At 41.6% G+C, this 21,341-nt stretch overlaps 1 protein-coding gene across 2 annotated transcripts; it reads right to left on the bottom strand.

Annotated features, from left to right (window-relative positions):
* Nucleotides 1-10,093: 10,093 nt before the first annotated feature.
* asb6 (ankyrin repeat and SOCS box containing 6) lies at nt 10,094-17,722 on the bottom strand. Of its 2 annotated transcripts, none has more exons than XM_071927870.2 (7): nt 17,673-17,722; nt 17,040-17,182; nt 16,449-16,630; nt 14,377-14,483; nt 12,519-12,627; nt 12,338-12,424; nt 10,094-11,592 (listed from the first exon to the last, which is right to left on the bottom strand). In XM_071927870.2, exons 2-7 carry the CDS (start codon nt 17,147-17,149, stop codon nt 10,871-10,873), a joined length of 1,317 nt encoding a protein of 438 aa, XP_071783971.2. In that variant the 5' UTR covers nt 17,150-17,182; nt 17,673-17,722; the 3' UTR covers nt 10,094-10,870. The 2 variants fall into 2 exon arrangements, with proteins under 2 accessions (XP_071783971.2, XP_071783973.2); XM_071927872.2 differs by lacking the exon at nt 17,673-17,722 and adding an exon at nt 17,542-17,648.
* Nucleotides 17,723-21,341: the final 3,619 nt, after the last annotated feature.

Genomic DNA, 21,341 nt, shown 5'->3' with positions numbered 1-21,341 from the left:
GTATAGCATAGAACAGCATAGTATTGTGTAGTGTAGTGTATTATAATGTAGTATAGTATAGTATAGCATAGAACAGCATTGTATTGTCTTGTGTAGTGTATTATAATATAGTAGTATAGTAGTAGTAGTATAGTATAGTATAGTATAGTATAGTATAGAGTTGTAAGAGCAACCAAGAAAGTGTACAAAAGGTCCTTCATCCCAAATGCAATCACCTTACTGAACTCCTAGCTCCAATCTTCTTCATTGCTCACATGTTTTGATATTGTTGGCTATGTCTAGTTTTTGTGTGTTGTGTTGTGTTGTGTTGTATTGTATTGTATTGTATTGTATTTTATCTTATTTGTACTGTGTCACATTTTAACCAACCTTTGAAGCCAAAGGCAAATTTCCACTGTGGTGGACAACAAAGTTATATTCTATTGTATAGTATAGTATAGTATAGTATAGTACAGTATAGTATAGTATAGTATAGCGTAACATAGCATAGCATAGTACAGTGTAGTGCAGAATTGAGTTTACTCATCATTTGTAAGCTCCCATCAATCAATTCATATTAAATTGTATGTCATAGTACGTACTATCAAATTGATACATGAAAATAGGGGTTTTAAAGGGGATATAAATTAATGCTTTTCTGAAAATAAAATTGATTTTTGTTAATATTGGTGTTTGCCTGATCACTGACTGGCGGTCATAGTTAACCTATGTTAAGCTTATGTACCACTACATCACTGAGTATTTGAATAATTCTACTGTCTAGTGTAGACTATATGTAGAGTGATATGTATGCTGTAATTAATGCTTTTCTGATAGTATAATGGATTTTGATATTATAATATAGTATAGTATCATACATTACAGTACAGTACAGTGCAGTATAATATACTATAGTGTATATAGAACACTATATGGTAAATAGTATCGTATAGTATATCGTAGTATAGTGTAGTGTAGTATAGTATAGTATAGTATACAGTATATAGAATGCTATATAGTAAATAGTATAGTAGAGTAGATTAGAGTAAATAGTAAACTATAGTATAGTATATAACGAATACTATATAGTAAATAGTAGAGTAGAGTATATATAGAACACTATATAGTAAATAGGATAGTATAGTATAGTATTAGTTCAGTACAGTGTAGCGTAGCATAGCATACAGTGTAGTGCAGAATTGAGTTTACTCATCATTTTTAGGCTTCCATAAATGTTTATGAGGTAAATTCATATTACATATCATAGTACTTAGTATCAAATTCATGTAAGTTACATTAAAAAGTGTTTTTTTGGGCCCTCAGATCTGGGCCTTTTGTATTTAGATGGTTCTCTCCATACCACCACATTTCACTCCTATTACTATAAAAAAAACTGAAACTCAGAATATTTCTCTATGATTTAGTATTAGTAGTATAGTATAGCATAGTATAGTATTTGTATTGCACTGTGTTGTGTTGTGTTGTTCTTCTTCTTCTTCTTTTTCAACTGTTCTTAGCTGAACCTCAATTTTACCCATAGCTCTATGACATCAGAATGCTTTGTGTGTGTTTTTTTTTTTATTGGTGAATGAATTAGTTATAATTTCTATCTGATTTATGAACCATATCCAAACATTGCAACTGACAGGGTGTGGCAGCAGCAGTGGACACTGATGGATCAGTAGTAACACAACTCCCATTCAACATAGTATGACTGGGTGGTGGAAAGGAAATCTTAATTTTTGTTTTTGGAACGTCAGAGAAATTATATTTTTGCAACTTGTAATGTATCTTGCATCAGACATGAACAATTAAGTCATCTGATATTCACTTTCAAAGAGTGTTTCAAATTGTTGAGCCCTCTGGAGGTGTCGTGGGCTTTAATGAATGAAACATCTGTGATGGGAGGTGCCCACTTGATAACCCCACTGACATACCCGCCCTCCCCCACCCCCCTTTCCATTAACACCCAAGCCAGGTTTCTATATTGATGCTCATCCATAATAGCACAAGGAGTAGTTACATCAGATCCTGTGTATTGGTAAATGGCTTTAACTACAATATGTTTTATCTGCCATTAACGACCGACACAACAGACTCACCCCCACCCATAACCAACCCCTTCTCAACCCTAAAAAAATAGTAACAAGAGTTACCAACAAGAAAAAATTATACTTGCAGTACTTTGATTGTCAGTAAGTCTATAGTTCTTGAGTTTGTGGCTGGGTAATAACAGAAAAGAATCACTGCTAAACAAAGAGAATTCAGTCTTTCCATAGTGTATCCTCTTAAACACAGAGCTGAGATATGCAGGTCTGTGGAAGATGCACACAATTACTTCAGAGGCGGGGTGCTTTATTTACATATGCAATATGCATAAGCAAGGTTACTGTGAGGGTGAAATAACCGCGAGATAGAAGGAGAGAGAAGGAGGGGTGCTGTGTGTGTGTGTGTGTGTGTGTGTGTGCGTGTGTGTGTGTTTGTGTGACTGGTGGTGGTGGAGAGAGGGTGTGGGGGGTAGGGGGAGGCAGAAAATTGGTGTTATCAATATTTAACCAACCCTTCCAGCATATTTATGGCAGACAATAGAGCAGACATGCAACTGTCTCATGTGAGTGGAAGTGTATTTATTACAGGCTGAAATAGAGGCTGTAAATAGGATGTTCATTGATATAGCCATGCCACACTTGCATGAAATCAGTGAAGAGCCTACCACTTAGTATACCACTCTCAAAGTTGATTCTCACCAAAAAAAATATCTATTAACATATCTAATAATTGCGTGTTATAACCCTGAATACATCACAAATACTCATTAGGGAAAAAACTCTACATATGGCAAACAGATGTATGTAATTCAATCGGTTCGAGAAAAAAAAAGAAAAAGAACGTCAAAAAGCTATGAAAAGAAGGAAAAGAAATAAAATGTCTGGGCCTTTTTTTTTTTTCTCACAGACCCATGGCCTCTCCGAAAATGTTTCCATGTGTTGTGTCTGAGCACACTGAGAGCAAAGAAGGAAAACATTCTCTCCTCCAAACCACATGCAACAGATTCTTTCTGAAGCCAAATAAATCAACCCTGTGTTTCAGATCATGTGACACTTTTTGTGCTTTGTGTTATTCCCAACATATCCTGTTTCAACTCCCCCCCATCCCAACTCTCTCCCTCACACACACCGACACGCACGCACACACACGCACGCACACACACACACACACACATTCAGAGTTTCCATTTCCTGTGCGTAAGATCACCTGTACAGACAGAATGGCGTGCTTCAATGCGACATGCTCAGGCAGGAAAACAGGAAAGGGAGTTCAAGGGTGTCCAACATGAAATACTCACAGAGTTAGGGGAAACCCAGAGCTCATGGCAGCACTCCAATTCCTGAAGACAGTAAGTAAAGTTTTACTAGTACACTTTTTTGCCTTAGCACTGCCATTATGTACTCTACTTTTAGCCCCTACAGATCTTTTTTAATATGTATTAAATATCTCTTGATACATATTTATGTTAGGTTTCAATACATTTTAATGACAGCATATGCTTTTTCAACATGCTGTGCCTTTTTTTTAAAGTGGGTTTTCTATATTTTCATGTATTCCTGTTAGACTCTATCATCTAGCAGTCATTTTTTCCTCTAATCCCATCCATAGGTTTTACTCAGAATTTACTATTGTCACCCTGTAGAGCTTGGTATATGTGACATGCCATACTGATCAATAGCCCTGTTCTCTGTGGGGTAACACAGTGTTCCCCTGTGCATCTGACAGCCATCCCGAGCCCATTTACTGTCAAATGGGCTTCGCTCTCTTGCCTGAGCACAGATGCAGATTTATGCCAGAGCAATGCCGGTTCTTGCATATTAGATGAAAGCCTTGTTTGCATATACCCGCTCTCTCTCTCTCTCTCTCCCCCCCTCCCTCCCTCCCTCCCTCTCCCCCTCTTTCTCTCTCTTCCTTTTTTCTGAGGCGTCACTTTAATATGTATGCAAATGGGCTGCGCTCCACGGGCAGATATGTGTGGAGTCCTGTCCTGCAGTCAGGAGGTGTAGGAGAGATTGTGTTTGTATTTATGAGGCATGGGCCCTGCCAGTCTTGGGAGAAAATGCTGCGAGTGGTGTGGTGGAGGCTCTGCAGTGCAGGCAGAATGCAGATATGCCAATAACAGAGGTCATGGTTGTCACTAATGATAAGAGGAGACAATTAGACAATACCATAGCTGTAATGTAACCCCCCCATACACACACACACACACACACACACACACACACAAACCCTCATGCCTATTCTTGCATCCCTACTCCGACATGAAAGTGGTAGCAGAGAGCGAAGCGCAACGGAGCCGACTGAATTGAACCGAGGATGAGATGCTTCTCCTCTCCATGTTGTTATTACAGAGCCTCTCCTCCTCCTCGGCGCTTGACCTGGCTGGCGAGTCCTCTGTGATTGGTGAGGGTAAAAGACCAATCTATCGATCCCACGGATCCCCTGGGGGGTGAGGATCACTGTCAGGGGCTGAGGCTGAGGAGACAAGGTCAGGTCACCTAGGAGAGAGGCACCCTCAACCCGTTTCATCAGTCTGACGCTTCCCAGACAGGCCTCAAAAGCCCGGGATCAATAATATCTCGGTAGCATTAGTTATAGGGAGGAATGAACAACGTAAGAGCTAATACATCAAGATTTCCTCCTATTCCACTGCTTCTATTACTTCTGCTCTACTGAGTCTTTTGTAAAATGTGACTTTCAGTCAGATGTATGTGTTATAAAATCACAGGGAACATCTAGTTGAAAATACAAAAAAAAAAGTCCTGAATACATTTCAGATGCGTGTATTGTAAAATTACAGAAAAAAAAAAAAATCTCAATGGAAATAACAATGAATGCCTGGTATTATGTTCAAGACATAATAATATCTTGGCTTGGTGCCAATCAGTGATCTACCAAGGCAACACACACACACACACACACACACACACACACACACACACACACGCACACATGCAGAGCTGTGTGCAAATCAAATGTCTATTCCCTCTCTTTCTCTCGCTTTCTTTCTCCCACTCTCTCTCTCTCTCTCTCTCTCTCATACACACACGCACACACGCACACACACATCCCTTCCTCCATCATGAATAAACCATACTGTGTCTATGAGTCATATACCACCCCCACATCCCTCTAACCCACTCCCCCTATTCGGCGCTGCTAGAGTAAAAACGCTAATTAACGTGATGGCTAGCTCCAGCTCCTGTCAGCAGCTTGTGGGGGCCTCTCAACCAGGCAGGCTCCACTGGTCTCTGGTTTAGCAGCTCTCTCCCCAACCGCCATCTCTGGAGAACTGGGGCCCCTCATTCATATTCAACCCCAGTCTCAGGCACCTGGAAGCAGCCACCGCCACCTCCATCACACAACCCCCATAGTGTCTATCAGCAGCCCCCCAGTCGAGCCCACCTCCTGTCAGTGCTGGATCCCCCCACTGCTGGAAAAAGACACCACAACTCCATACACACACACACACACACACACACACACACACACACACATCTATGCAAATGATTCCATTCTCTCAAATTAGAATCCAATTGGAATACAAGCCCAAACAGAGAAACTCCATTTAGGAGATGTGGGAGAAACTCCATCTAGGAGATGACACAACCCAACTGATGGGTTGAATCACCCAACGGTGGAGAGAGAGAGAGAGAGAGAGAGAGAGAGAGAGAGAGAGAGCCTCCTGCCTTGGTGGACTAGCTCGGTAACCATGACAACGCAGTCGGGAGAGCAAGAAACAGGAACATACAGAATCTGTTTCTGCTGAGACTTGCACATGTGGCACAGTACAGCTTTGCCTGCGAGAAGAAGCGAAGGGGAGGTGTGCGCAGGCCCTTATGAAACATACATGCCCGCTGCCTCTCCACCCAAACCGCTTCACTTCCACCAGCTTCCACTGAGCGAGGCACAACACCAGGATATTATGCTATTCATGAAGCTCATAACCCAGCATTTGGCGGCTGGTTTTTGCCTTATTCTCAGTTTTTAGTCTTCACTGGATATGGTGAAGTAGAGGCTGGCGTACGTGCAGTATGTAGAGAATAAAAATCAGATTACTATATACTATTTCCCTCTGCAATCCTTGTTTTTGCCTGTTTTCTCTCCCTGCGCCTTCTAACACCGCTCCCCTTCTGCCTGTCTTTCTCTTTCCTCTTGCTCCCTCTTTCTACAGGCTCAGTCTAACCTCCCCCTCCCCTTTCCTCAAGGGAATAAAGGTCGTAACGCAAATGATTACTCAAACCCGAGTTGCCATAGAAACGCAGTCATGTGACTAGAGCAGGCATGCATAGACCACAACAAAGAGGTGGATCAGGAACCAGCGCTGGAAAGAGCTGTAGCTCGCCTTACTGGTGCCTCAGTGCATTTTCTCAAATTCATGTTTTAAAAATAGGAGAACACGATGAAACGCAGAGGAGAAAAGGAGACAAAAAGGGAGACTCAGAAAGAACTAGAAGCTAGCACAGTGATTTTAATGAATCTCGGCTGCCTGCAACACTGCAGTGTGGCATATATTCTACCATTCACTACCAACCATAGCATACCAAGGGTGTGTCCTATTCATCATGTCCTTCTTGGAGGCAGAGCCCAGGCGCCAGTTGTCTGGAATTTCTGTGAAATGGCGTCAGTTGTAGAAATGTAGAGGGTGGTGTATTTCTGTGCTTCTAAAATAGGAGTTGCATTATGGAACTACAACTTTTTGGTGCGCAAGCCTTTCACATCGTTCACTCTCACGGAACATAAAATGAGATTTGTTTTATACTTCAGTGCAGCACTGTGGTTACTTTGGTTACTGGAACTAACACACAAGTCGTACTTGACTAAATAAATGAAGAATTTTCTTTAAGATGAGATACTAACCATTTAAAACCAGTGGCACCTAAGCTTAGCAAATGACTGCTGGCATGTCAGTAAAGCACATTTTAGAGTACTATCTAAGCTATAAGACAGCTTAAAGAGTTTGCTTGCAAAATAGTGATAAATAAAAATACAATAACAATAGTATAGTATAAGAGTAATACTAAATGCTGTGGTATTTTCTGAGGAAGTTTTTTGAATACTGATTTCAAGCTGAACATACGTCCAAGAAAAAAACAGAATCCACTAGATTTATGTCGAATTTGTTGCAGTATGACTGAACATACGTTTTCCAAATGGATAAACCCCCTTGAATCTAATCTTACAGGATGAAATTTAATAAATTGTACAAGCAGGTGAGCACAGCAGTATATGTCAATCCATACTGCCGAACTGACACCTGGTGTAGAACAAGACGGTGGGCCGCCCCAACAGGATTCAGTTATCCGGCCCACCCCCACTGAGATTAGTCCTATGCCCTGTGTGAACCCAGTGACCTGCGACCATCTCTCAGAGCAGAGAGACCAGTCTACCCCCCCACCCACCCTCACACACACACCCACACACACACCCATCCACCCCCACCACCAACCGTCTCCCCCACCCATCCAGCCAAAGCTCCAGATTTGAAAGTGTCTGGGCCAAACAAGAATAATGTAATAGGAAACAGACTATATGTAAGCCAGTATAGCTGCTGCCACAGTATGGGTCGATATCTAGTGAGAAAATCCCTTTATTCGACATTTGCTTGGTATTAATAGCCATTAATTTTGGTGTGCTCCAACACTACCAGAGCAATAGGACCGAGTACATTTTTTTCTGATGAAGTCACCACATCTGTGGTTATGAACACTCAGTACTGTGTGTGCCTTTCAATGTCTACTCTCTCTCTCTCTCTCTCTCTCTCTCTCTCTCCCTCTCTTTCTCTCTCTCTCTTTCACCCTCGCACACTCAGACATGAATCCATCCCTGCGTTCACACCAGCACACACTTGTATGTACGTGTGTAGGCAAACACAGACACACACAATTTGAGGAGCGTAACCGGGGTGACCCCACACTGCTGGCCATTTCCCCCAAAGTCCGCCTTAACTCCCTCGTGGTTTCCAGCAGCAGCTGAGTGTTCAGTGATGTCTGCAATTATCTTGTGTCTAGACATTGTCTAGTGAAAGACATGGAGATGCACATTCAGGGTGTCTGCGCCCTATATAAGCATAGGCCTGGAATAGTCTAAAACGTCTTTCAATCTTTGTCAGAGACGTGGTGGTAAATAAAAAAGGTTAGGGCCAAGCTCTGAACTCCAGTCAGTAGTCAGTGTAAAGCCAACAAGCACCAACATAAACAAAAAACACTTCTCAGTTCTCACCATAGCATTCAATTCTATTATATATTAATTTATTTTTTGTCTAACTCACAAGAGTCAGATAACACTTAGTTTTATGCATACTATGACTTTATATCAGTGAGATTTATATTAGTTGGAATCTCTAGGTAAACTGAGATTACATGGGTTTACCCTCCAATGCATTTACTTTGTATGAGGTGCCATTAAATGCCCTTGAAACTGCACTGCTTTTTATGGTGCCTATGAATATGAAATGGATGAAGCTCCCAACTTCTCTAGGCTGTGGCTGGGCTGAAGTTGATTGGTGAGCTGAAAAAAGCAAAGATGATGCCAAGCACTGGTGGAGAATGAAGAAGAAAAATAGAATATTTAAAGTAACGAATGCATGGCTGTGGAACTTGGGAGAGAGCAGAAAAAGGAATCAACAATATTGAAAGAAAGAATTGGGAATAAAGAGGATAACAAACAAGTATGAGGGGTTGTACCCATTTTGGAAAAATACCTGTATTACTATATTACTATTATTACTTGTACTTCATCATTCAATATCTCGAAAATATGGAGGATCCAGTCTGTAAAAGTGCCATTATTCTGTAAACCAAGGTCTTATGCTGCCTACTGTCCTTCAGCATTAGTTTTAGCTTTCTGATATCGATCATTTCTTTGGAGAAGATGTCACATTTTTATAAGCGTGGATATCTCATTTTGGAATGGAAATCTTCATATGCGAAGAAAGAGTTACAGAGAATGAAAAGAACAACAAAACAAGCGAAACACACCAAGAGGCTTGAAGCTATGGATGAAAGACACAATGGGTTGCAGTGAGAGAAATGGCTATGAGAGAATGAGCAGGTGTGGTGGGAAAGACCCATGGGCTTCAGGGAGAGAATAGATCAATAACTAATTTCAGTACCGAGCTTCACTCGCACTGTTTTCCAATAAATGCTGGATGGAGAGTACTGGCTTAGCCCTCCCCCCCCCACTATCTCTATTCTATCACCTTCTGCAAGCAGGACCGGGCTCTCTATGGAAGAAGGCTGTTTTTTTCGAGCTTTGTATGATTGTTGGCTGGGTGGATTATGCTCCTACAGCTAGTTTATTGTATAAATGTAATCCAACATTGTGATTTCCATGTGTGCTCCCAAAACCATTCCACATATGCCGCTTTCTGTATCTTTGACATACAGGCTTTTTTTCCCCTCACTATTCTGCCTCCTGCTTTCCCCCTCTCTCTCTCTCTCTCTCTCTCTCCCTCATTCGAGCAGGCCAATGTTGAGGTTTTGTCAAGAGTATGCAGGGAGATTCAGACAGACAGGAGAGTGAAGCGTGTGTCATGCAGGGCTGCTGCTGCTGCTGCTGAGGCTCTTCTCCTCAGAGGCTGTGACCTAGATAACCAAGAGGAGTTGGAGCGCCTGCAAGCCTTGGAGCCACTCCAGCTCCAGCAATGTCAGGAAGGGGTTAGTTGTGTAACACAATGTCCTATTTAGTTTGCTCGTCACACACATGGACACAAACACATATGTACCCTATGGTGTTCTCGCACCATCATAGTAAATTTCTTTTAACCACTGTTTTTGTCCATACAATGTTTTTTTTCCAAGGATGGGATTTACACAAAGGGAGTTGTGTGTGTGAGAGAGAGGAAGGCAAGCAGTATGAAATTCATCTGAATTTAAACATAACCATTAAGAACGCTTGGTAAAACTTTCCACACCAGCAGCCATTGCCGCTAAATTATGTCACAGTAGACCATGTCAAAACGTCGACATGCACACTCTTCCTGTCATCGCATTTGACAATTTCATTCTTGTTTCTTTATTTCAGTACAAACTCAACTGAATTTTGGTGTGTGGAACACATCGAACACATCCAGGAGGTAAATATATAGTAGCAGTTACATTATTCCCCTAGTAGGTAGCCAATAAGGACGATATAGTCATCTTCAGCAGAGCACTGCCACTACCTGGTCAGTCAGAAAACAGTAATATATTGACAAACATAACATAACAGTCACACTGCTATTACTGAACAGAACACAGTTACACTGCTAATCAGGACACTATTGGTGAGAGGCAGGATTGGTTTATTGGTCGACTTTAATGTACAGCGAGAACACACACACAAATCTGAGATCCACAGTACATCACAAAAGTGTTGAGGACATAAAGTACGGATGGGTGCTACTACGCTCTACCAACTTTCATAGGCTGTGTACTGTGAATAACTAAATCACTGACCCTGACGTCCAAGCTTGTTTTGATATGCAAGAGCAATACTGCCATCTGGTGGCATTTACATTGTATTACACCTCCCTTTACAGGTGATTCAAGTCACTCTACAGTAGTTTAATCGTAAGACAACTACAACAGATGTACAAGCTCAAAATCTAATTTGTTCACACAATCTTGTATCTTTAAGTAAACACACACACAATGTAAATTTGGCAAAGACCATACACACTGTTGGAATTCAACAAAAAAATAAAGGCCTCAATGGTAACTTTTAAGATTTGTTAGATTTAAGTTGCATTCACAGATAAATGTTCAGACATTTCAAACAAATTATAACAGGCCTGCTCAGTCTCTCATTTCAGATTGAAGGTAATCTAAACATAGCCAGTGGCAGATAGTAGCCCATTTCCTCAGCGTAGGCTATGCTGGGGCCTGAAGCAGTCCCAGCCAGGCTTTGCACTATATGTGTGCTCAGGGAGAAGGAAGTCTTTCAGTCTGTCCGGTAGTGGCAGGGCCTTCACTCTGTCCTCCAGGGGCCAGGGCTGTAGGTGGCTCCTTATGAAAGCTCTACAGAGGCAGCGCAGAGCTGGAGGGCTTGCCTCTTGCTCCACCATGCGCCTGTGAAGGTCCAGCAGAGCCCGGGCATGGGCGTGAGAGTCCTGCTCAGGCACAGGAAGCTCCGGCCTGGGAGGCAGAGGCAGCGTGGGGAAGTTTACCCTGGCTAAGTCGAGCAAGACCTCAGCCTGCTCCAGGAGCTCAGAGGCGCGACTTTTATCGGAGCACTGCTGCAGGACGGTCTGCAGCCGGTGGAAGAGGAGCCTGTAACCCGACCAGCAGGAGGCGCCGTGGTAGGAGCAGACGAAAGAGGCTCCGCTCTGGAGTAACAGCACAGCCAGAGGGAAGAGCAGGTCAAAGTGCTCCAAGCTGGTCTGCGTCAGGGAGGGCTCTCCGTCCTCGTTCAGACAGCAGCTGGGGTCGGTACCGTGGGCCAGCAGTAGCTGGGTGGCTCTCAGGCAGAAGTTGCCGATCTCTGCAGCATCCTCCATATTGGCCTCCAGAGCCTCCTTAACCAGAAACACCAAAGAGGACTCAGCTGTTTCTCCGTCTACAGTGGCAGCATGAACATCAGCACCTGTACAGAAGGAGATTTCAGTCTAATATTATTGTATATGTACAGGGCATACTACAGACCTGCCAACTGATTTTTTTTGCGTTTGAGTACCACATTTAACACTTAAACCACTGTTATGTGCACATGACCCATACATACTACATCTATACCTACTATAAAAGACTTGAGAGTGTGGCGCCTATTCATCTCTATGGACTTGGTTGGAGTGTTACGGGCAATGCCTGTTACTCTTGCAGCCACATGTAGCCAGACTAGATAGTCAGTGACAGTGGGAGCTAATACATGAAACTGCTCAGATGAAGACATGGCAGACAAGACCACCAGGTAAAAGAACCCAAGTCAACCCGAAGGTCTGCCTCTAGTCATGAATATCTATGAGAATACAAGTAGACTGAGGAGACTGATACTTGTGTGCAGACTAAGAAAACACAGTTTGTGTCCCCAAATAACATCCTGAAATTGGAAATCTTGTCCCTCTCAATATCAGTCAGATGCTTCATGCCTAGATCACAGGATTGGTTCTGCTCCATTTTCAGTTAAGTTAAAAACTGTATGTGCATATTTTAGCCTGACAACTCTTGACAGCGTACTTTGATCTCAAAATGCATACAGTCGGGCAGGTATGCATACTAACACCAGTTTCTGAATGTAGTGGTTTAGACATGTTGCTGTTTGAGATATTCCTGAATAACCAAAACTGGACAAGCAGGCTAAGAGAAGATGAAAGGCGTTTCACAGCAAGTACCTCTCTGGAGCAGAAGTTGGATGCTCTCTGTGTTGTGCACGGTGAGCCCATCGCTGCTGGCCAAGGCATGGAGCAAGGATGTTTTTCCTTTGGAGATGAGAGACCAAACAATCAGTTTTTTGTAAAATAAATAAATAAATAAATAAATAAATAAATGTTTTCAAAAGGCTGGCCAATTTACCATTTTTATCCCTTGCGTTCACATCGGCTCCCAAGTCCAGCAGGGCGAGCAGGCAGGGCAGTCTCTCCGACTCCTCACTGGCAAGGTCCAAGGCACTGCTCTCATGGATCTACAAAATAACATACAGTTGAGGCCAAAAGTTTACATACACTTGTAAGGGACATGTATGTCATGGCAGTTGGGGGATTTCAATGAATTCTGCAACTGTTCTTTTTCTGTGACAGAATGATTGAGAAATGTACCTCTTCCGTCACGAAAAACAAACACAAGTTTGGTTTCTTTCATAAATTTGTTGTGGGTCTTCTGAAAATATGACAAAATCTGATGGGTCAAAAGTATACATACAGCAACCTATATTATAAATTTGGTGGCGTAGAAAGTTCTAAAATGTCATTTTACTTCATGAGATTGCCTCTTAACTTGTTGTTAGTGATTGTGATTGACTACAGCTGGTAACTTCTCTGTGCCTGTATAAATAGGGCTTGTTTTACTGCACGCATTAGATTGAGCCACAAACATCACAATGGGAAAGTCCAAAGTGTTCAGTACAGATCTGAGAAAGCGCATAATAGATTTACACAAGTCAGGAATGTCACTTGGGGCCATCTCAAAGCAACTTCAGGTCCCAAGATCATCAGTGCAAACAATTGTTCGTAAGTACAAAGTACTGGGAACAGTGGTCTCTTTGCCAAGGTCTGGAAGAAAACCCAAACTGTCACCCTCTGCTAAGAGAAAATTGGTCCGGATGGTCAGATGTAATCCAAGAATCACCAAAAAACAGGTCTGCCATGATTTAGAAGCTGCTGGAACACAGGTGTCACTGTGCACAGTCAAGCGAGTTCTACATCGCCATGGGCTGAGAGGCTACTGTGCAAGACAGAAGCCCTTGCTCCAAAATCGGCACCTTAAAGCTCGACTCAAGTTTGTTGCTGATCACATGGACAAACAAAAAACCTTCTGGAGGAGAGTTTTGTGGTCAGATGAAACAAAGATTGAGTTATTTGGCCACAATGACAAGAAGTATGTTTGGAGGAGAAAAGGTGAGGCATTCAACCCTAAGAACACTGTACCTACTGTCAAGTATAGTGGTGGTAGTATCATGCCCTGGGGCTGTTTTGCTGCCAGTGGAACTGGTGCATTGCAGAAAATGGACGGAATAATGAAGAAGGAAGATTACCTCAGAATCTTCAGGACAAACCATCAGCTAGAAAGTTAAATCTTGGACTAAATGGGGTGTTCCAACAGGACAATGACCCTAAACCTACATCAAAAGTGGTTTTGGGATGGCTAAACCAAGCTAAAATTAAGGTTTTGGAATGGCCTTGCCAGAGTCCTGACCTCAACCTCACTGAAAATATGTGAAAAGACAAGAGAACCAAATTTGGTTGCACTCTACCAATTCTGCCAAGAAGAGTGGTCAAAGATACAACCAGAATTCTGCCAGAAGCTTGTTGATGGCTACCAAAAGTGGCTGATTGAGGTGAAAAGGGCTAAGGGACATGCAACCAAATACGAGCTGTGCTGTATGTATATTTCTGACCCATTACATTTTGTTAAATTTTCAGAAGACACACAATAAATTTGTTAAAGAAACCACATTTGTGAATGTTTTTTGTGAAAAAGGAAGTGCGTTTTCCAATCATTCTGTTACAGAAAAAAAATAGCTGCAGAAATAATTGAAATCCCAATACTGCCATAATATACATGTCCCTTACAAGTGTATGTAAACTTTTGACCTCAACTGTATATAGTTACCTTCAAAAAACACTAAGAAATCAAAGAGGACACAATGAGAACAAGAGAGGACATAAATGTAGGACTTTTCCATTCTTAGTAGCCCTTTGCCTGGGAGACTCACCCTGTCCCTCTTTTCAATGTCAGCTCCATGCCCGACCAGCAGCCTCACCATGCTCGGCCTGTTCCTCAGAACTGCTATGTGTAGTGGATTGTAGTAAGACACCGGGTCTGGGGAGTGGAAACAGACAGCCACATTACAAACAAAGTAGACTGTTTTAATGATGTTGCCACTGACAAAATCCCGAGGGGATCCTCAAATGGCGTGTTGAGATGGTCAAGGATTATCTGAGGAATGAAAAAAAGAAAATTAAGCTGAAAAACTAAATGCCCAATTTGGGAGGGGCAGATTCCTTGTCACAGAAAAGGACTGTGAGTCAGAGAGATGAAGAGAGCTGCCCACTACTACAACTACAACTGTCTGGGCAAAGCTACACAAACTGCTGGCTATAACCCGGTATAAGAGGAGCTACTCTTACCATACTGAATTATTTCTTAATTTTGCACCTATGGTAATACACATTTTGGAAAATAAGCTCTTTGACCAACCTACTGTTGAGCAACAAGCAGATTGCTACTATTTTTATCACAGTATCTCCAGTGTAAAGTTTGCTGTAGTGCATATCCATTATTCATTATCCTGTTCTGCTATGCCCTCATATGCTGGAAGACGAATCAATCAAAAAGGATAACAACAGGCTGTGAGATTAGCAAAAAAGCTGTGACTATTGGGTGCTATCTTGAGTCCCTGAACAAAGAATACAACAACAGACTTGCATCTTAAGTTCAAATTATCCTCAGGATATTGCTCACCCACTTTACCATATACTGATGCAACACAGAGGTTGTTTAAGCAATAGGTTTATACTTCCAAGATGTCTACAGAGAGGTTCAACCAGTTGCTTGTGAGGTTCTGAAATGAACACAGTGGAATTGCACCTGTCCCTGATGTTTCCCAGTAGCACAGACAGCGATTGTTATATACTGCATGTTTCTGTATATTACTGATATATTCTCCTCTGGCTGTGTGAGCGGTGTCTGAATTATTCTGTGCACTGGAACATTTGTGGGATCAGTTAACTTCCACAACTACATATGCCAACGCTTCAGCACAGTGCTTGTTTGATAGATGGTACAAGCTAGCATAATCTTAAAAGTGAGGGCACAGGACAGTAAATGCTGGGGAAAAAAATAACAAGGAAACTGGCATATTTCTGCATGCTATGTGGGAGCATCTGACAGTGTTAACTTTTTTTGGAAGGAGGCATTCAAGAAACCTGAAAGATGAATGAAGCAGTCTCTGCCAGAATCCCCTAATTATGTCTCTGGGGAAATGTATCTCTACTACCACCAGAGGTCACCACAGCAGAGTTTGGCTGTGCCCTGGCAGGTTTTTATCACAGCAGCAAGACATACTGTACTTTGCACTGCAACTTGCTACAGGGAGACTTATTCTTCCAAGTGTAGATGGATGACAGCTTCCTAATTTAACCTCGTACACGCTTGCAAAGTGTCAAAATGGCAGGTCCACTGAAAGGTCTAGAGTATAATCTGGCATTAAACGTTGCTGATGAATTCAGAGCACAAATTCAAGTTCTTGTATCGGAGACACAGCTTCTGGCGAGTTGAGAGAACACTCTGGCAGAATCTAGATGGTATCAATCTTTAACTAACTCAACTTGCCAGAAGGCTAGCTGCCTCTCAACACAGTGAAAATACCTTTTCTTCTGCAAAGAACTTGTCACAGCCTGTAAACTTAGACGATGGCTTATTAATGTAGGTCTGCGCCTGACAATATGATGACTTTTGTAAATTCCTGTTATACGTTTCACTCTGTGTAAATGGACTGGAGTTGTCTATTAATTAAAATGAGCATTACATTGAATTTACAAATACACCCTTGTTGACTTGACTGAAATGCTGCAATGTTGCACTGTAGGATGGGTGGGGTTGAATGTACAATAGCCAGAGTGACTAATCTGAACAGGAGAATATAATTTTCTTTTGTTCATTTCTCCATACAGAATTCTTGTTGCTTATTAGGTCAGTGACTATTTTGTTGAAAGACTGTATAATGTCTTCAAAATGAAAAATGAATGGACAGTATTTAAAGCATGCCACCTCATCATCTCTCACCTTCAAAGTTGAGATCAGCTCCGTAGCGTAGAAGGATTTCAGCTGCATACACCAGGCCCCTCTCAGCCACCTTAAACAGAGCATAGCTGATGCCCTCCTCAAACACATCTGACTGGGACTCTCTCTCCAGCAGATCCACTAGGGAGCTACACAGACCGTCCTTGTCATCGGGGCTGCTGGCCCTGGCAACAAGAGCAGAGAGTACCACTGTTTAAAGGCAAACTGTATGGTTAGCACCAGTGTTTTCCTCTACACTCATTTGGCACTGGCAGTGGTTGTACCAGCTTGAACACTACCACCACTGCTAATGAAAATGGGAAATTAACATTGTTGTTTAGCTTAATTTTCCAATGACGGATCAGTATTTAGAAATAGTTTCTAAAAAAAAAAAAAAGGGTTTAGCTAGAAACTAGAACCAAAAGTGGGATCACAACAGTTGTGGGTGTGGAACCAAAACCAAAAAAATACTATCCCCCTCTGCTGCATAACTGTTTTAGAGACTGACTGGCACGTGACTTAACGGCAAAAGATCAAGGGAGTAGCCTAAATCCTGCACACAAAAAATAAAATAAAATAAACAATTAACCTCACCTCTCCTCCTGACTACTGGCTCCTTCCTCCAGCCCCACGACACACAGCACAGCATCGACCAGTGGCTGATACTCATAGATGATCCTTCGAAAGCCATGGAGGAAAGGCATGGCTCCTCTCTTCACACTGGTTGAAAGCTGGACCTACAAAAACAAATGTAAAGGTGAAAAACTGTGACTGTCAATGTGAAGGAGACTGCGATTCATATATATTCATACTAGTGGCTTTAGCAGACCGACAGGCAAGCTTATCTTGCTTATCTGTTCTGTTCAGCTGAACTGTCTTTTGTGGAGAGATGAGACTTTACGTTAGCTGGTATATGCTAGCTTGCTTAGCCACGTCAAGGCTTTACAGACTATAGCAGACTATTTTATTAGCCCAATTCCGTCGTTTCGGATAAGGTGCCAACCGAAGTTCATCATTAATAACAACCCATTTGACTTGTGTGTGCAGGTGAAGAAGAGGGTGCCTCTGTCTGTGCTCCGACAAAAAGTTATGTTACATTGCTAGCAGGCGAACGTTAGATGCTACTGTCAACGCTACCACGAATTACCACTAATTTAAATGATAAATTACATTGTTTGAGTAAAAAAAGGACACTTTGATAATTTGCTAATACAGTAATCTACTCACGCCAGTCACCGCTTATCTTTCTTTCAAACAGGAAGCTTCCACGCCCACATCGGTCCGACACTCTTCTCATTCCCCGTAGAACACCAACGGTAACGAACGTTCCTCATTCCGCGAAGGTGACAATCAAAAAGTGCTGTCTGACCTGCTGTCTGATGAATATGATATTTTACCAAGCTTATGAAGGTTGATAATATATACTTTTTCCCATAATTATTATCCCATAATTTTCTGTAGCACCAAACAATATGTCTTAAATTTTCAACTTAAAAAGATAATCAATTTTACCATTTATAAACATGGCAATATGTGCAATCCCAAATAGAGGCGTTATTATTTCATCAGCAGTATTGCAAAATGAGCACAAAGCATCAATATCATCCTTAAATGTAATAAGGTTTGTTTTAACTGGATACCATCTATAGTATGTAGTATTTTCATGCACACACACACACACACTAATCTTGCTGTGCAATGACTTCTCTCTGATGTCAGAAAACCATAAGCATCACCAGACTGTTATTATCTTAGCTGAATGTTCTCTTTACAGCTTTTTTGCATTTCACTGGATCTCTATTAGAATTCAGCAGTGGCTCCACTTGGCTCTAAATTATATGAGGCAATATGTGGTTAGGAGTAAATGAGAACAAGTAAACAAGAATATGAGGCATTAATCCAGTTCTGAATAATCAGTGACAGAGCTTCCAGATTGGGATGCTTAACTGCAGTTTTTTCTATTGAACTGTATTTTTCTATTGAACTTTCAGCCCACCAGGGGGTCTCATAAATAATTCCACAAGAAAAAACAAGCACAATTCCATCACAATTGTTACTTGTATATAAGTCAACATTAAGTGAGACATAAGCCTCAATTTTACATAGAGGGTTGGAGAGGAAAAGTTTCCTTTGTTTTCTGATGAAAGGAACCCTCTGTCAGGGGAAAGATAATTTACCAAAGAAAAGAAGACATTTTCTAAGTTGGCTGTGTGTCTCTCTGCAGGGTGCTTCTACAAGGAGAACTGATGCAAAGGTCACCAGAAAAATTCACAATCTTGCTAGACTCAAGTGGAGCCGTGAGTGGTGCTAACCTGTGTGATGGGGCTTGCATCAAAATGACACATGAAATATTCAACAGCATCTAGTAACAGTTCAGCTCATCACTCAGAATGCTGTATAGATACTGTGGCATATTGTCAGCTACATCATTAAAATTGTGGCGTACAGTTTTCTTACATGGGGAATGTTACTGAGCGACAATCTTTGATTATGAAACAGTAGTTTAATCCTGAAGCGAACATTCCCTCCTGAATAGATCCTAAATGTATACTGGGAACATAAATATCGCAGGCAAAATTTAATAATCCCTTAGCATTTCACTTGGATTCTGATTTTTTTTGTAAGTAACAGTGAGTTTAAAGTGATCTGCAACTTTTTCATATAAATAAATGCCTGTTTTACTACTCTCTACCGCTGATTGATACCATACAGTAGTGATTAAAGCTATAGCCAGCTCATGACAGCTTTTATATTTGCTGTTCTAAACACCTATGAGGGCATCTCTCTTTCCTGGAAAAAGTCCATATGGTACATTAGCCTGAAACAGCAGCTTTCAGAATTTTTTGACATCTACTCTATTATGCCCATAACTGCATCTGGTTCCTAACAGTCGGCTATGTCCTGTTAAAGCAAACAAGCCCCTGCAGAGTCTGGGTTTGGTAACAGATGGCTCGCAATGAGAACAGTTGAGTGGGATCAACATTAAAATAAAATGAATTATATGCGTTATATCTGTTCTAATTGAAATTGTGAAATTTTAGAGGAAACAGAGAGGATGTGATGACCATGGGAATGGGATGTGGGTCTCCATTCTTTACGACAATGTGTTTTGAGAGTAAAGCAACCCAAGTGGACTCTTTTTAACTGACTCTACACAACTGAGGTTTAATAAAAACAAGTCCATGACCATCTGAATATGTAAATTGAAACCTGTTTTGGTGTCTTGAACAAACATCATAGAAACACTTCCATTGACCTGCCATTGACCTCTGAATGAGATTTTTCTTTATGTAACTGAGACTTTTTGACAAGCATCCCTACCCAAAGAAACAATACTAGAAACTTCCATTGACCTCAACATTTTTACCAACTGTTTCACAAACTATTGCTTTGATAAAGATATGATGAGTGAGTGTTGAATGTTTTAATTCTTTCAGAAATATGTAACATAACATTTGCATGAGTGTACTACTGGTTCTCTGGGAAAAAAACAGTAATATTTAAGGGGAGTTAGATTATATTTGGATGTATTAGAGAGCTGCTGCTGCACATAGTCGTTCTGAAAACCCTAAATGATACATCTCTCTACAAGATTCATACAAAAAACATAAGGCATACAAAACAGGTATTCATCTCAGTGAGGTGCATTAAAATGAAGGCAAACAGCTCAGTGATTTCACCAGCTTTACATAAATAAGGTACGATGGCTTCATAGTTTGGCTGCTGTTGTGTGTATGTGGGCTTGTGTTATTCTGCCTTATCTACTCCGTGAATAATTACTGATTATCAAAGTCTATTCATTCCACTGTTCTTGACGTGTTAATGTAAGGATAAACTCTGTCTTTAGGTGGCAGCAGTGCAGCACAGGCAATACAGAACAATTCCTTCAGTGTGGAATCTCTGGCAGACATCTGTTCTCATGCAGCACATGCATGAGTACACATTTTTACACATGCACAGCAGCGCACATAAGCACTCACCGCGAATGTTGGCAAACAAGGAGTTCTGGCCCACATTTCTTATGGTTTTTGTATATCCATTTATCGTCCTGCAAACACCCAGCCAGGGGGCCTGAGAGCTCTTTCTCTCTGAGGCAGAAAACAGAATGCAGTGGTTTAATCAAGGATTGATTAATAATTCTAATTTCATCACTTGCAGGCGAATTATTATTTTCACATCCCAGCCAGCCAGTCAGTAAAGCACTGTTCCCTGAAGGGGCGGCAGCTTGCTCAGAATCCCTCTAATGTGGCTGAAGTCTCTTGCTATTTTCCAACCGCACTCAATTTACCCTCTACTTTCAAGCCATGTGCTCATGAATAATCTACTTTGCCTCTCCTTTTTACAAATCTGCCACTGATTTGTTCTTAGGCTCTTTGTGCACACACCTGTCTGGGTCCTCTGTTGAAGCAGATGATCTCGTTTTCCACTTTCAAGTTAATTTGTGCCTTTGCCACCGTGTGGTCACAGGAGCGCGCGCTTTCTCATCAGACAACAGTAACAGCGGGTGGTGCGACACATCCGGCGTTTGACCACGAGAAAAGAGCTTATTCCGGCTGTGCGGCCCCCTCCTGAGTCTCAGGCTCAGCATTAACTCAGGTGCTGGGGGAAGTTGGGAAAGCGTGTGTCAGTGTCGTTCACAAAGCACTGCAAGTGCATGGGGTCAACATAACTTACAGTCACAAGGTTTGAAAGTGCTTTGCTAAAATCCTCTCAGCCACAGTGGAAACGCACAAAATAATATGACATGAGATACTGAACTTGTTTACTGTTCTTTTAATTCTCTGCTAAGCTTGAGTTTCAGTGTGTACTTAATTTCACAACAGCAATAACAAATGAACGCGCAAAGACACCGACATTTAAAAGTTCATTACTTTTCTCACTAATGCGGTAGTTTAA

This window comes from Centroberyx gerrardi, chromosome 8 (genome assembly GCF_048128805.1).
Source record: "Centroberyx gerrardi isolate f3 chromosome 8, fCenGer3.hap1.cur.20231027, whole genome shotgun sequence".
Lineage (NCBI taxonomy): Eukaryota > Metazoa > Chordata > Actinopteri > Beryciformes > Berycidae > Centroberyx > Centroberyx gerrardi.
This window is presented reverse-complemented; position numbering and strand designations above follow the sequence as displayed.